Source organism: Martes martes (genome assembly GCF_963455335.1).
Source record: "Martes martes genome assembly, chromosome: 4".
NCBI classification, from domain to species: domain Eukaryota; kingdom Metazoa; phylum Chordata; class Mammalia; order Carnivora; family Mustelidae; genus Martes; species Martes martes.
In genome coordinates this window covers 112643552-112658535 of record NC_137891.1, presented here as the reverse complement: position 1 = coordinate 112658535, position 14984 = coordinate 112643552, and the positions used below count along the sequence as shown (strand labels likewise).

Genomic DNA, 14984 nt, shown 5'->3' with positions numbered 1-14984 from the left:
CTCTTGCTCCCCTCTCCATGGCCCCCCATCCTCCTCCCAGCACAGTGCTTTTTTGCCTCTAGGCCTTTGTGTCCCTAGCTTCTATTAACGACTGCTATTAGGAAAGAATGCTCTCTCTCCATCTGTTCTCTGGCAGATCCCAGAACTTTGGAAAGCTAGCTGGAGCAATGCCTGGGTAGCTCAGTCCATTAAATATCCAGCCCCTGGTTTTGGCTTAGGTCATGAAGTCAGGGTCGTGAGATTGAGCCCTACTTCAGGCTATACGCATAGCGTGGCGTCTGCTTGAGATTCTCTCTCCCTCTCCCAAATAAATAAATAAATAAATAGAATCTTTTTTAAAAAAAAAAGCTAGCTCAAATAATCTCTTCTCTCAAAAGCCTTTTCAGGTTTCTATGTAAAATACCTGCTTCTCTCTGTTAGTATTTATAACACTGTCACAGGGTTAAGTACTTCTTACTTGCCCGCTGTCCCTGCTAGTCTTTGGTCTCTGAAGGATAGGGACTGGGTCCTAATTATTTTGGAGGATAGGGGCTGGGTCCTCCTTACTCAATGATTAGCTCATAGTAGGCACCTCATTATTTATTAAATGGGCTAATAAAATCCTTCTTCTTCCAGGCCAGGCCCAACGGAATTTCCTCTGCCCAGATTCTCCTGAGCCCTGTAGCCTAGCACTTTAGCTCATTCTGATCTGCAGTGTTTTATCTGTCTCCTTCCCTTGCTGTTCTATCACATGCTGTCTTACGGAATGTCAGGTACTGTGGTTCATATCGGGTCCTAGCTTGGGGCACAGGTCATTTCTAGACTGGCCTGGGAGTTCCTGCAGGGTAGGATAAGCAGCTCACACGGGTTTACGCCTGCACCATTGTTACGTGGTATTCACCTAGTTGATGCCTCTTGATTCGGTGGGGACAGCAGCTCTGGGACCTGGGAGCCTCCTGAGGGATAGGGGAATCTCTGTAGCATCTGCCTCTCTGAGGACTTACAAGAAAGTAAGCAGCTTTTCTGCGGGGGAAGGGGGTGTGCTCTGGAAATGTCAGCTAGATGAGTGTAGCCCTCAGCAGGGAGAGTGTTTTGAGTTGCTTTGAGCTTACTCTTTAATTTTTCTGAAGCAACACAATCTCTTAAGACACAGTGGGCTGTGAGCCTGTGACAAACAGTTCTGAAGAGGAGCATTTTCAGTCTGCCAGGAGGCTCTGTCATCAGAAGAGACTGTGTTCTTTCCCATCCATCTCTCTTCTGGGGTCTGACTGTGACATAGTACATTTTTTTACAAGTCATGGGACAAATGGGGTTTTGTTGCAGGAAGTCTGACAAGGTCTGGGGAAGCATCACTCAGGAGGCCGTGGGGCTGACGGTGAGTGGAGATTGCCTTAGGTCCTCCCAGCAGGGCCCAGAGGCAGGAGTGGGGACAGGGGTCACAGGACAGCAGCGTTGATGTGCTGGCTGGTGTGCACCCTCTGAACTCAAAGACCTAATGAGGGAGGAACAGGCTAGAGAGGCCACTGGCAGGCCTGCTGGGGCTTGAGAGTGCTCCAGGCTGGGCTGGCCATAGCCAGGCTCAGACACAGCTGGCTGTGGGGGTGGGGCGCACAGCCCCGGAGCTGCTGCCATTGTTTTAGGGGTTAGCCTGACCAGCTCTTTCTGGGCCAGGAGACGTCTGGGAAGCATGCACAGGACAACTGTACTTCATAGCTCAGAAAAGTGATTCACTCAGCACCATACATTTCTAACCCTATCCTCAGAATTAAGTTTCATATAGAATAGTAAGTGTTACTCCATTACTATATGTAGAGGAAAGTGGGAGAAAGAATTTATGCATTTGTTATTTGTTGCCAGAACACCTAAGAAACAGAAACGAAAGGTCATCTCTGGAGAAGCGAAGCGGGTGACTGGGAGACGGGTAGGAAGGAGACTTCCTTGTAGGCCTTTTCATTCCTTTGAAATCACGTCAATGCACTCACACATCTATGTGTGAATGTGTGTGTGTAGAAAAACCTAACACCCGAAGTCACCAAGGAAACTCTGAAGGAGTAAGAAAATCTAAAAGCTTGGGATCACAAAAGGTCATTTATAGCTTGCAAAACAAGCTCAGAAAACCATGAGGCTCAGAGCACACAAATAGAGTTAAATGAGCTTACTGAAAACAAGGAAGGAAGGAAGGAATGGGGGGAGGGAGGGAGGGAGGGAGGAAGAAGAGGGAAAATGAAGGGAAGGAGGCAAGCAGCAAGAGGAAGGATGGAGAGAGGGAGGAAAGGAGGGAGACACATTCACGTATGCACTAAGGGTGTCCAGCCACAGTATTTGCCTCTGGCTCCGCTTGACCATCAGACACTCTCTCTAATATTTTCGTCATCCAACAAGGAAGCCATAGAAGTCATGCTCACCTGGTTATTCTCAAATAATTCCAAGATGAAGGTGATGGCACTGCTGTTGATGCCGATAAACAGATTAGCACAAGACAAGGCCACGTAGGCTGTGCTGGGGATATCAAACAGGAAGGACGCTGGGTACATCATGGGAATGACTGCCCATCTGTGAGGGGAAATGACACAAAGCAGTGTGACAGAGTTGCAGTCTCTGTACCACTAGACATAATGCATTCTCCCACACAAGGGGACATGCCTGCCCTGGCGAGAGTCCCAGGACAACCAGAAAGCAGCGCCATCCCTTGGTCTTCATTCCTCATCTTTGAAGGGAGCCAGTGATTTCTTCCCTGGCTACCTCACTGGGGTTTGGTGAGGAGCAAGTGACATGGTGGCTGTGAACATGCCTTTTACCAGGCAGAGGGGCTGTGTCTACCCAGAATGCTTCCCACTCCAGTTGGGATCACCAAAGCCAAGCTGAGATCCCAGGAGGCTCATCTTTACAACTGACAGTCCTGGCTCCTGAACTCTTTATTTCTAAGAGAGATGAACAGAGACCACTGCTCTGGCAAGACTTCACTGGCCCTCGCAGGAAGGACCAGGTGTCATTATTTCCATTTTACAGATGAGGAAACTGAGGCCCAGATGGGATAATTACTTGTCCATGGGTACATACACAGTGGAGAGTAGGCCAGGGTATAAAGTTGCATGTCCTGCTCTATGATTCTATGGGATTTAATCCCTGTGTCATCCTCTGGCCCTGGGTCAGGGGCAGCCTTTCAGCTGCAGTCTTCTGTGTGCAAATAACTCTTGGCCAGTCCAGAAGGAGACACTGAGATGGACAGGTTGGCTATGGATGAATGAGAATCAGAGACGGGTGAGGGATGGGAGAATGAGGGACTCCCAGACCCTGGTCAGGCCCCAGCTGGAGTGGAAGAAGATTCATTCGAGCCTCAGGAGCAGCTCTGTGCATGGAGTCCGCAATAGATTCCTGGTCGGTAGCAGCGCACCTTGTGGAGGGTGCTAACCTGGCTGCCAAAAACCCTGGTTTCCTGTCAGAAGAGCACGCCCCTCTCTTGGCTTCCCTTTGAGTGGCATTAACTAATGACCCAAACAACTCACCCATACAGCATGAGCAGGGCAACAAGGGCAGGGAGATTTTCTGGAGAAGTGTAGGCTTTCTTCTGAAACCCAATGAAGATTCCCACCACCAGAGCAGCGCTCACAGCGTAATTCATCTCGAAGAGAGAAGAGGAGAACGAGACACTTAACTTCTCAGGACCTCTGTCTCCTGTTCCATAAAATGGGGGCGGGGGCAGGCACCTCCAGCACTTATAATGGTCTGGGATTCTGACTGTATTTGTCTAAACAGTTCTTGGTCAGCCAACACACATTAGGTTGTCCCTAGTCCTCCTACTACTCCCCACTCCCTCCTCCCAGTGCAGGGAAGCTTCAGTCTCTATCTTCGAGAGAATGAGTTCTAAAAATCCACCTGATTTCTCTTTTCTCTTTCTAATTGGTCATGAAGTCCTACTGATTCTACTTTCTAAGCATGTCTCTTGAATACAGAAAACCTCAAAATATTTAGTCCTTGGCCTCATGAAGTGCAAATAGTCGAACTATTTGAACTATTGAACAAATAGTTGAACTTCATGAGGCCTTTTATCACTTTATCCCTTTTCTTTCCTTCCTACACAATTCAGTCCTAAAGACATTAAGACAGATAGGGAGAGGTGGGCAGCCACAGTGGCTAGCATTACCTCCCACCCAGACACCCACTCTAGACTTCTAAGCACGTTTCTGCTCAGGCTCAGAGATCTTTGTAGCTAGGCACATGCACGGGTCTGCCCAAAGTACAAATTCTAAAATCCTCATCTTTATTTAAAAAAAAAAAAAAGTAGAATGCAAAACCCAGAACTTTCATGCTTAAAATTCTTATCCAAAGTGAGGACTGAGGATTCTGACTCCTCCCCATGTGTTTGTGTTTTTTCAGGTAGATAGGATAGAGAAGAATGAATTTAGTCGCTACTGACGGTTTCTGGTTTTGTATTATTCAGTGATGACTGTGGTTAGGAAGCTAAGATCAAAGAAACTGTGTGTTTATAAACCCTAGTATTTGTCATCATTATTCAAAACCACTGTGAAAAAGTTGTTTGTGTTGGTTTCCATCATGATATCTCTTAACATAACATGAAATGGAGACTCACGTTAATCTTAGAATGCTGGGATAAAACAAAGGATCTTGTTAGCCACAGTGCCCAGAAAACACTGGAGTTGATGTCATAATGACCCCTGCTACATTGTAATTAAGGCTTTGCTGCCAATTTATTTTGACCCTGTGGTCTGTCATAAGATAACTCATCCTAACTCCTTCCTGTCCCCAATAATCCTGGTTGTGAGAGAGGTGGCAGTCTGCTATTGACTTGATAAATAATTTTTTCTTTGTAGTCCCTAAAGTGGTGGCTAATCTGATTTGGTGGAGGTCTGGTTACTTTGGGAAAGCAAAGTAAGGCCACTGGGTAGGGTTGCCAGATTTAGCCAATAAAAATGTAGGATTGCTCATTTATATTTGAATTTCAGATAAACAACTGGTTTGTTTTTTATTAAAAGTATGTATGCATACAGTATTTAGCAGGTGGGATATACTTATATTAAAATCATTGTTTTATCTGAAATTTAGATTTAACTGATGTCCGATATTTATTCAGTGACTCTACCTCAGGAGAAGTTCCATCCTTCCCTCTTAAGGGGTGGATCAGGATGTAAGAAGAGAATGTAGGATGAAGGAGCTCTTGATACTACCTCTTCAGCCCCAGATTATTCCCAGGAAAGGCAGCCTCATTTCTGCAGCTCACTAATTATTCAGTGGGTCAGAAGGCCCCTTGGGGCAGGGCAAGCAAAGCCCCAACTCAGTAGCTGTTAAGTTGGGCCCCACATCCTTTCCTGGCTTGGAACTCCTAATTCTGTGCCTTTCTAAGAAACAGTGAACACACAAGGCCCTCATCACAGCACCTGGCAACAGCCCACCCTACTAGGTCCCCTCAGTTAGACCAGACAAATACCTGCCCACCGTGGGCCCATGGAAGCAATGACCTGACACTTACAATGTCCCAGAGGAAATTGGTCAGCCAGTAGGTGGTGGGGCTCACTCCGCTGACAAACTGGAGGTGCTTGGCTTTGTTTACCCTCTCCTGGATCAAATAAAGGACAAAGCTGGCTGGGACGAAGGACATGGCAAAAATCACACAGATGGCAACCACGGCATCCACCGAAGTGGTCAGCCTGCAGGAGGATGAGAGACACGGTAAGAGAGAGGTGAAGGAGGAGCAGAAGCTGGAGAAGGACGAAGTTAGGCTTAGGCTCCGTTAGCCTCACCCAACTCCAGGTAATTGCCTCTGGAATCCCTTGGAAGCTTGTTGTTTCACTCAGTTGTGCTAGTCAAACTGGGTCAAGGTTTCGTGGATATCTGTGGGTTTCCTATTCCATGATACTACTGAATACTAATATTAATGTTAATATCAAACATTTTTCATGTTAATATAATAATCTAAACAAATTTTGTTACCTTTTCTAATTATTTTTGGTATACAGAAATGGATTCTTATATTAATCTCATATACTACAATGTTCTTTTTACTTCTCGTAATTTGTCTATAGATAAGTCCTGGATTTTCTGTTTAGACAACAATATGGTCTGCGAAATCCTGTTCAATCATACTTTCAAGAAACATATTACAACATGGGGAAATATTCATAATGTAAATTTAAGTGAAAAGAGAACAGGCCAGTCATATAGGAGCTTGGGTCTCTTCACTCTTTCCTGGATCTCTGAGAAAGTGTGTTGCTAAGGCGGCAGGTGTGGCTGAGTCCCACCTGCACATCCCATAGGAGCGGGGCGCTGTCCCGGGACAGTGCCTGCACAGAGAGCAGAGCACTTCCTACTAATTCCCATGAGGCACCGCGTGTGTCAGGCACAGCCCTGCTGAAACTACAAAGGGCATAATCCATACACGCAGGAAGGAGAGAATAAATAACCGGAAGGAAACACACAAAATGTTTAGAGGCAAGACCCTAAACTCCGTGTGGGGGGTTGTAGAAAATAAGTTTTTAAAAACTCTGTTCTTTTTTTTTTTTTTTAAAGATTTTATTTATTTATGTATTTGACAGACAGATTACAAGTAGGCAAGAGAGGCAGGCAGGGAGAGAGAGGAGGAAGCAGGCTCTCTGCAGAGCAGAGAGCCCGATGCGGGGCTCGATCCCAGGACCCTGGGATCATGACCTGAGCTGAAAGCAGAGGCTTTAACCCACTGAGCCACCCAGGTGCCCCTTAAAAACTCTGTTCTATACACTTTATTTAACAATCATATACTCTTTTATATACTGTTTTTATAACCACAGAAGACTTATTTCTTATTTCAGATTCAAGATGCTGGGCTGCAGATGCAGAAACTTTGGCTGAGTGAGAACTGGCATAGGACAGACTATTCTTCCTCAGTTGAGGGGCTCAGAGGGTGACCAAAGGAAGGCCCCAGGAGACCAGGGCCCAAGTTTTAGCCAATGACACTTGGCACATTCGGGGCAAGTGTTGAGGGCACTGAATACATTGGGATAGGAACATGAGGACCCTCACAGTCTCCCAGAAGTTTGCACTCACGAAGCCCTCCCCACTAAACATAGTCTTCGAATGGCGCACACATACTACAGATTGCCTGGGACTGGTATCTTTCACTGCCTGAAGCTATGCAGTGAGAGCCTAAGCTTGAGGAAGGCAAGGATCTGTTGACATCTTGAAAGCCTGGCCAGCTGAGGGGAAATTCCTGGAATCTAAGATGATTACTCCGGGAGATGAAAGATTGGCTCCACTTTCCTAGTTCCCGGCAGTCACTTTGCAAACTGGTAAGGAGAATATTTGTGTAAGCTCCAGGAGCAACTTGGTATCAAGAGCCAAAAGGGAAGAGAACCAAATCTCTGCTTACTTTCCAAATAAATATGAAGAGAAAAAATGGCCAAGCCGTTTGGTACACGAGGCACTTGGAAGTCTCATGTTCGTGTGTGCCTGATTTAACAACTTTGCCATCCAGCCCAGCAGCTCACGTTAGTGAGAATCCTCTTGGGGTGTCCCAAGAGGGGAGAGGGCTACGGGCGAGCTGGGAGGCTGGGGGCCACGGCAGCTTACACTGTGATCTCTGAGAGCTGTTCCTTGGTCAAGTTCAGGGGCTGGCTGATGACGGTGATGCCATACTCCTCGGGGTTCTTGTCCTTGTGCAGGCTGGTCCGTAAGATGGCGTTGTGGGCCACATTGAGAAAGCTCACCAGGGCATGCCAGCCTTTGTTGTTAAACCACACCTACAGAGCAGAGATGGGCTTTGTTAGGCTGTGCTACAGCTGTTTAAAGAAAAAATGAGCTGCAGGAGAAAGAATGTGAGGAGGAGGAGGAAGGTTTTGGCAGCTGGCAGACATTCCAGGCTAGATTTCAACGGGAGGAGGGATGGAATGTAATTAAGCTGGAGAAATAAAACTAAAATAACTAGCTCACGTGAATTTTTAGCTCTAGGGCAGATTGCAGGACCAGTACCTTAATATTGTCTTCAGTTTCTAGATGTTTAAGGAAAGCAGGCATTTCCTTAGAGGCCTCTCTGGTGATAGGGCCCTAGAAAACAGCACAAGGGTTTTTTTCTCCACTTAACACTCATGATTATTTGTTTCATGATAACCAGCACATCAGAAGTTCTACCCAAATCTCCAGGCTGTTTACATACCCCGCTCACATTCATCATCTGGCCAAGGTGGCTTAAAAATTCAACAAGGGCTTCCCCAGTGATGGGAAGAACTGGGAGCTTTCCTCCAATGGAAATTCCTCCGTACCTGACAAGGGAACAAGAAGTCCTCAAGTCGGGGCCACAAACCATGCTTGTGGTGCTTCATACCTGTCGATAGCTCTCCCGGGTTCTGCAGGGCAGTGTGTACTTTGGGGGGAATTGTCCGGACTAGTCAGCAACATGGCTCCACTTTACAAACCAACTATCAACGCCTTCTGGTTGCCTCCAGGATAAGTCCCAATCTTTACTGAGTTTGGTCTCTGCCCCCCTCTCCAATGTTGCCCCTCTCACGCCTTCCCTCGAGCAGCATAAGCCAGCCATGTCAGATCACTTCCAGAGCCCCTGCTGGTCCAGGCTGCCTTGGCATCTCTGCCAATGTGAGGCTCCTAGCTTCCAGGAGTGCCTTGCCCTTTTTTGAGCACCTGGCCTACTCGGGCTCATCTGTCATATGTCATCTTCTTTCTGAGGTCTTCCCTGACTCTACCTACACCCCAACTAAGGATTCCTTTTTGGTGCCACTCCTGTGCTTTGCAGATCCCCTGCCCTAACTCCGCTGTTAGAACCTGAACTGGGGTCCTAGTGTTGGATCTCTCCTGCTCTCACCCATCTTTCACACTGCTTAGCAGTCTGAAGTGATCATTCTCAAACACCAATCTGGGCCTGTCACTCTTGGGTGTAAAGCCCTGCAGTGGCAGGATAAAAGCCAAACTCCTTGACAGAACAAAATTAATCTGCTGCTTAGGCAAGGCAGAGGAGGGGAACTTTATTTCTCAGGGACTCAAACTGCCCCACCCCCCATTTTTGCTTCAACTGAGGCCCCACATTTCCCTCTAGGGAGCAATTCTAAAGGCTGGATTTCCATTTCATGGTTTAAAATCCACCCAGGAAATCAAGTTAATATCAGCTCTGCATTCATTCTAGAGGCACTATTGCTGAGGGTCTATGGGAGGCCAGCTCACTCTTAGAATATTCCTCCAAGCCTCTGAAACCACTTGAGATTCGAGAATGCCCCAGGAATGGGGTGAGTCTGGGGCTGGGCTAAACTCCCTGAGGCTCAGGAGGGATGGGCCACAGAGTGGCAGGGCTTAGGTTACAGGTCCTGTCCCTGCAGTTCTCCACTGTTACCCTTGTGAGGTTTTAGAAATCCCTCTGAGTGGGAATGCTCTGGAACACCCCTTAAGGGAACACCACCTCCCCTATATATTCTCCAAGGAGATCTACTGCTTAGCCACATAGCCTTCAGGACATGACTTGTGATCTCCTGAGTACGTATTGAACAGCCCATGTGGCTCCAGGTGTGGTTTTTTTAATGTGCAGTTATTTTAAATGGATCAATCTGGGATTTTAATTTCTTACAAAAGTAGTTTCTTACCTCTGTTCGTTGACCCAGAATTTGCTCTTCAAGCTAAAAGCCAAAACAAATTATACAATGAGTCCCCTAAGGAAAGCAGTAGTGTTAACTTTCTTTCCAAACACTCACTGGGGCCGCTCAGTCTAGCAGGGGCAGTTTTGCATTTCCTGGTATCCAAACAAGGGGGAAGCTTCCAGGCCCAGAGGCAGAGCCCAAGTGCACATGCAGAGGAAGGACTGTGCTCCAAGTCATATCCTGCATTCTGGGCTTTCTGGGTGGTCCTGTGGTCAGGTCATTTGTCAGACCATCTGGACCCAGAAAATGGGGCCACCACTATATCAGTGTGGAGAGAAGGCTGCAGCCCTCCCATCTTCCACCCTATACAAACAAGACTCTAATATTAATCACCTGCACACTGGGGAGAAGTGCTGACTTAGTCCAAGCCCAAAGTTAAGAGACTGGCTTCCAGCCAGTCAGGGGTAAAATGACGAGTAATGAGCAGATGCCAATTCTAGACCTCACAGTTCAGGCCCTGTCAATGAGCACTGTCATCAAGCACAGAATTCCATATTGCAAATTTACTGCTGAGAGCAAAGCTTGGGATGGTTGTGGTTTTATTGCATTATTGAATAAATATTATGCACACTGCTCTTATTCTTGTGCTTGGATGGTGTTTTTTCATTTTGCTAGTGCTGGCTTGGCACTGTCTTCTCAGCAGCGGCTCTCCCCACTGGCAGCGTGTTCTAGTTAACCGAGTCGGCTTATCCTTTGTTCAGGGCCTGGCAGAGGAAGCAACTGAAAGGACTATGACAACTAGACAGTATGTGTTTTATTATGAGGCCCCAGAGCACACGGGGACTGAATCAGGGTTCCCCAAGTCTCCCTTTCTAGAGCATGCTCTTGTCAAGCTCTGACAGTGGCTGCTGACACTGCCTATCCCCCGTTGGGGCCAGAAAGGAGCAGCTGCAGAGCTGACAAAAGGGGGTGCTCACAGAAGGACTCAGGGGCACGCTGAAGGGCAGGGACCTAGAGGAGAGTTTACAGCTAGAGCGTCACAAGGTGACCCAAACTCGGCCGACCTGTGGCCTTCCTCACAGGCTGCCATCCCACACTGCTTTTTTTCTATGTTGGTCTGATTTGTTCCTTTCTCCCTTGCTTCTCTCCTTTTCTCTCTTTTTTCTCCTTTACTCTCCCCTCAAAATGTTGTCTCTCATTCTGACTAGTTAAAACATGAGGCTGCATTACTGGGTACATTGTGGGCTTTCTTATTTTATTTTTAATGGTGCATGGGTTAAACTTAAAACTACTTGGCCTAAATAAAACGAAAAATGACAACAAAACTAATCTTAAGTTGTGTTTTTACTTATGTATGTCTCAATTGCTTTTTCGGGTAAATAAGGAAAAATAAAATTTCACTGCCCTGATTGCCAATAAGCTGTGAGAATAAATTATCTTCTGTCTCTAGTTAGTACTTTCTACAGGGAGCCAGCTTGTAAATTATGAAACAATCTCTTCTTACCTGCTTCGTATAAGAGAAGGATATGTTTTTACCAAGAAGTCAGAGATGTTCCTGTTTGTAAGGTCTTGTAGAACTTCAGTGCTGCGCTGTATTCTCTGAGGCAATGAGACATCTATGTTAGTCACCTTGGAATCTGTGGCTTGTTCTCTAAAAATTATTTATGGACTCAGCTGCTGGGAAGACACTAAATAAAGCACGGGCATATCCCTAGGTCCCACATTAAAGATGTGGGAGCCATCTTGGATCCCTCTCTTTTCTCCAATCCATTGACAAGAGAGGATAGTTGCAACTCCAAAGTAAATCTCTATCCCATCCCCACTGCTCCAGTTCCAGAATACCACCTTAGTCCAAGCCTCCACTCAGACCTCACCTGGACGTCGACAGAAACTTTCAGACTGGTCTCCCTTATTCCGCCCTGGCCCTCTAAAATCCATTTTCCACCCTGCAGCCAGAATGAGCTTTAAAAATGTAGATCAGAATACCCCAGTCCTTGGTTTCCCCATTCCAATAAACCCTAGGTTCCTCTGAGGATCATCATCAAGGCTGACACAGTCACAGTCTGGACCTGCCCTGATCTTTAACCCCTTGGCCACTGCTTTCCTTACTTTTCACCATCTCCACCTGTTCTCTGTGCTTCTCCACGGTACATCCCTCATTCCTGAGGGAGTTCTGCACTTGGCCGTGCCCTCTGCCTGCATTGCTCTGCCCGGACAACTTCGCACGGATAGTTCATCATCATTCAAGTTATCGGCCTACATTTTACTCCTCAGGGAAGTATTTTATAGTTCTAGTAACTCTCTATCATAACCTACTGCTGCAATATCTTCTCATCTGCATCTCTATCTCACATTCTCCTTCCAATTCATCTGCTTCCTTGTTTTTAATCTGTTACCTCTCTGTGTGATATCAATTCTAAGAGAGCAGGGACTTTCCAGTACCTGGAATGTACCTGGAATGTAGGTGAAACAATAAATTTGTGACACAGATGAAAGAATTCAGGCAGTCCCTTACAATTTACAGATTGCCTTCAAAACAGATCTAGAACTGGAAGCTGGTTTCACCTTTGGAAGATTCCAAAAGAGCATGAGTTCGGCCACCAGGTGGCAGTATTACTTCAAATTTGGGTCTACATCATGTTGGTGCAGTTCTGGTCAATCAAGAACCTGGGGTGTCAAGGGCACAACTCAGAGTAGCTAAGGGTATTTCTGGTGAAATTAAAAACACATCACACATACATCACATACCATTCTTTTTGTTCTTATACACTTTCTGCCTCCCCCACCCCTTTCCCATTTTACTTCTCTTCAATTTACTTTCTTCACTTGGTTCCTCCAATGCTAGGAGAACTAGCATCTACTGAATGCTTGCTGTGTGTCAGGCACTTTGTTAAATGCTCTATATTCATTGTCTCCCTTAATCATTATACTCTTAGGGAAGAACTGTTGCTTTAATTTACAGTTGGAGAAACCGAGGTCCAGAGAGCTCAGCTAACTTGCACCAGGTCACAGAAGTTATAGGGGGTTGAGCTAGGATTTGAACCTACATTGGTCTGTCTCCCTAGCCCTGCTCTTTTCACTCTATCACCTGCTTCTTAAGCTAAGAATGGCACCTAGGGGACCTGCCACGATACCCTGGTAGAAACTAGGCTGGGCAAGTTGCTGGTGTCTGGTAACGTGTGATAAATTATTTTCTAAAAATTCTACCAAATAAAAGACTCCTACAACTTGATCTCTGTGTATTCTAGAAGTCAGGAATGGAGCAGTTCCACATCAGGACCTGCCACCATTCAAAGACTGTTAGGACAGGAAGGAACGCTAGGGAAGACTGCATCACCACCACCATTTTCCTGATGTGTACAATATACTAGCTCTGAGGGAAGCCCATACGCTTTGGCTTTATTCCAGGCTGAACTGGAGAGTGTGTTTGAGTGAGTGGGGTGAGTGGGTCTAACTATGAGCATGCATGTATGTGTGTGTGTAAAAGACACACAAATACACACAGCACCTCCTGAGCTGATGCCTGAGCTTCAACTTTGCTCCCAAGAGAAGCATCAGTGATAGTGAGGAAATGCAGGAGTGATTAAAAAAAAAAATCACAGGACTGGATTGCTTTTTTCTAGGACTCTGGCTATGGAGATCTGTTCAATTTTCCCACCAGGAACCAAGGACTAATTATTGAAAAGGAAAGTTCCTAAGCTAGGCAGGAAGTCTTGAAGGTAGGATCCACTGAGGAAACGAATTTCCACATAGCTCTGCTTCGCCTTCCTCCCCTGTGTTCCCAGCCAAGGACTCTTGTGCTGTGTCCCACTGCCTGATGTATCTGAACAGAAGCAGCTGCAGGTTCCCTCAGTCATCCCAGAAGAAGCAAAGCTTCCTCTTGGGGTACAGAGAATTGGAAGAAGCTCCCTGATTCCCTCTTCTGAGGTCTCTGTGATGCTGCAGTGGCTGAGTTGTGATTCAAAGGGAAAACATATTGCTTGAGAAATATAAAGGTATATGCTTTTAGCAAATAAAAAAAGAGAAAGATAGGAGGATGCTCACAAACACAGAATCACCACTGTGTAGTGGTTAGCACATCTGCCTTACAAACACAGAATCACTTATAGGCCAGTAGATGTGACTGATGCTATGGCAAAATTTAGTTGTCCCCCACTATGTGCTCTGCCCTTCTGGGTACACCATAGTAACAGACTTTTTTTTTTAATTGGGTTCAAGGCCTCCCAGAGTAAAGACTACAGAGTTTCCAGTCTTCCTTGATGTTTAGTTCTGGCTAATCCTGTATAAGAGAAAGCGCAATGTGGTAGCTTCTGGAAATCTTCCTTAAAATATAGAGCATCTGTACACTTTGCACTCTCTTCGTCTTCTATTCCTCTATTCCGCTACCAGGAAAGTAGATTCTGCCAGATTGGCCAATGAGGCTAAGGCATGTTTACCAGGGAAAAGCAACAAAACACAATATGACAGACTGCCTGCATAAACTTTCACTTGAGAGGGATACAAACTGTGTCTTATTTTATCCACGGTCAGTTTGAGGTTGTCTTCGGTCAGTTTGAGGTTGTCTGCAGTTGAGCTGAATCTACTTCTAAATAATATAGTTCCTTTACCCACATTATTTCATTGATTTCTCATAATAACACCATGAAATAAGTAGTTATCTTTAACTTATAAATGAGGAAATGAAGGCTCAGAGAGGCCATGTAACTAGCCTGGGGCTCTCTGACACCAATGCTGGTGCTCATCCCACTGGGACACGCTGATTATCACGGAATCGTTCATTCACTGGCAGATCATTAGAGAGGGCCACACAAGGCCCAGTTCCATGCCAGTCAGCTGGAGGCTTGTTAGCAACTGAAGACAGAGGAAGACTTCTCTGACCCCTTTCACTGTCTCTGATGCCCCTGGAGAGGCTCACTGGGGTGGTACATCAAGGAGTTCAGAACTCCCAAAAGAGGGTGTCTGGGTGGCTCAGTCAGTTAAATGGCTGCCTTCGGCTAAGGTCATGATCCCAGCATCCTGGGATTGAGCCCCACATTGGGGTCCCTGTTTAGTGGGGACTCTGCTTCTCCCTCTCTCTCTGCCTGCTCGTGATCTCTCTTTCCCTCCCTCTCTTTCTCAAATTAATAAAAAAAATCTTAAAAAAAAAGAACTCCCAAAAGAGGATGCTGCTCTGAGAAAAATGTAGGTAGCTGGCTATGTTTGTGTGTGTGTGCACACGCACATGTATGCATGCAAGCATGTGTATGCATGTTGGTTACACAGCATGTGGCAAATGTTTTAATTAGGTTGTTAACAAGTGTGCAAATACATATGCATTTGAAGGGACACTACATTGTTTAAAATGGAAAATACTGAAAACTCACATGTTAGATGAGAGGTTAAACAAATTGAATGAAGCAGTGGGACAGTATGCAGAGATTAAAAGTGATGATGTGT

General features: G+C 46.0%; 1 protein-coding gene across 1 annotated transcript in view; it reads right to left on the bottom strand.

Moving 5' to 3' along the window:
* The window catches only part of ABCA4 (ATP binding cassette subfamily A member 4), a gene marked incomplete at its 5' end in the record, with an annotated part of 123196 nt that overhangs the window by 21828 nt on the left and 86384 nt on the right, over positions 1-14984 (bottom strand). Inside the window, 8 exons of the mRNA XM_080802522.1 lie at positions 2385-2532; positions 3486-3601; positions 5468-5645; positions 7540-7709; positions 7939-8013; positions 8123-8228; positions 9555-9587; positions 11053-11147. Of these exons, the coding sequence (XP_080658648.1) occupies positions 2385-2532; positions 3486-3601; positions 5468-5645; positions 7540-7709; positions 7939-8013; positions 8123-8228; positions 9555-9587; positions 11053-11147 (921 nt within the window). The remainder of the gene's footprint in view (positions 1-2384; positions 2533-3485; positions 3602-5467; positions 5646-7539; positions 7710-7938; positions 8014-8122; positions 8229-9554; positions 9588-11052; positions 11148-14984) is intronic.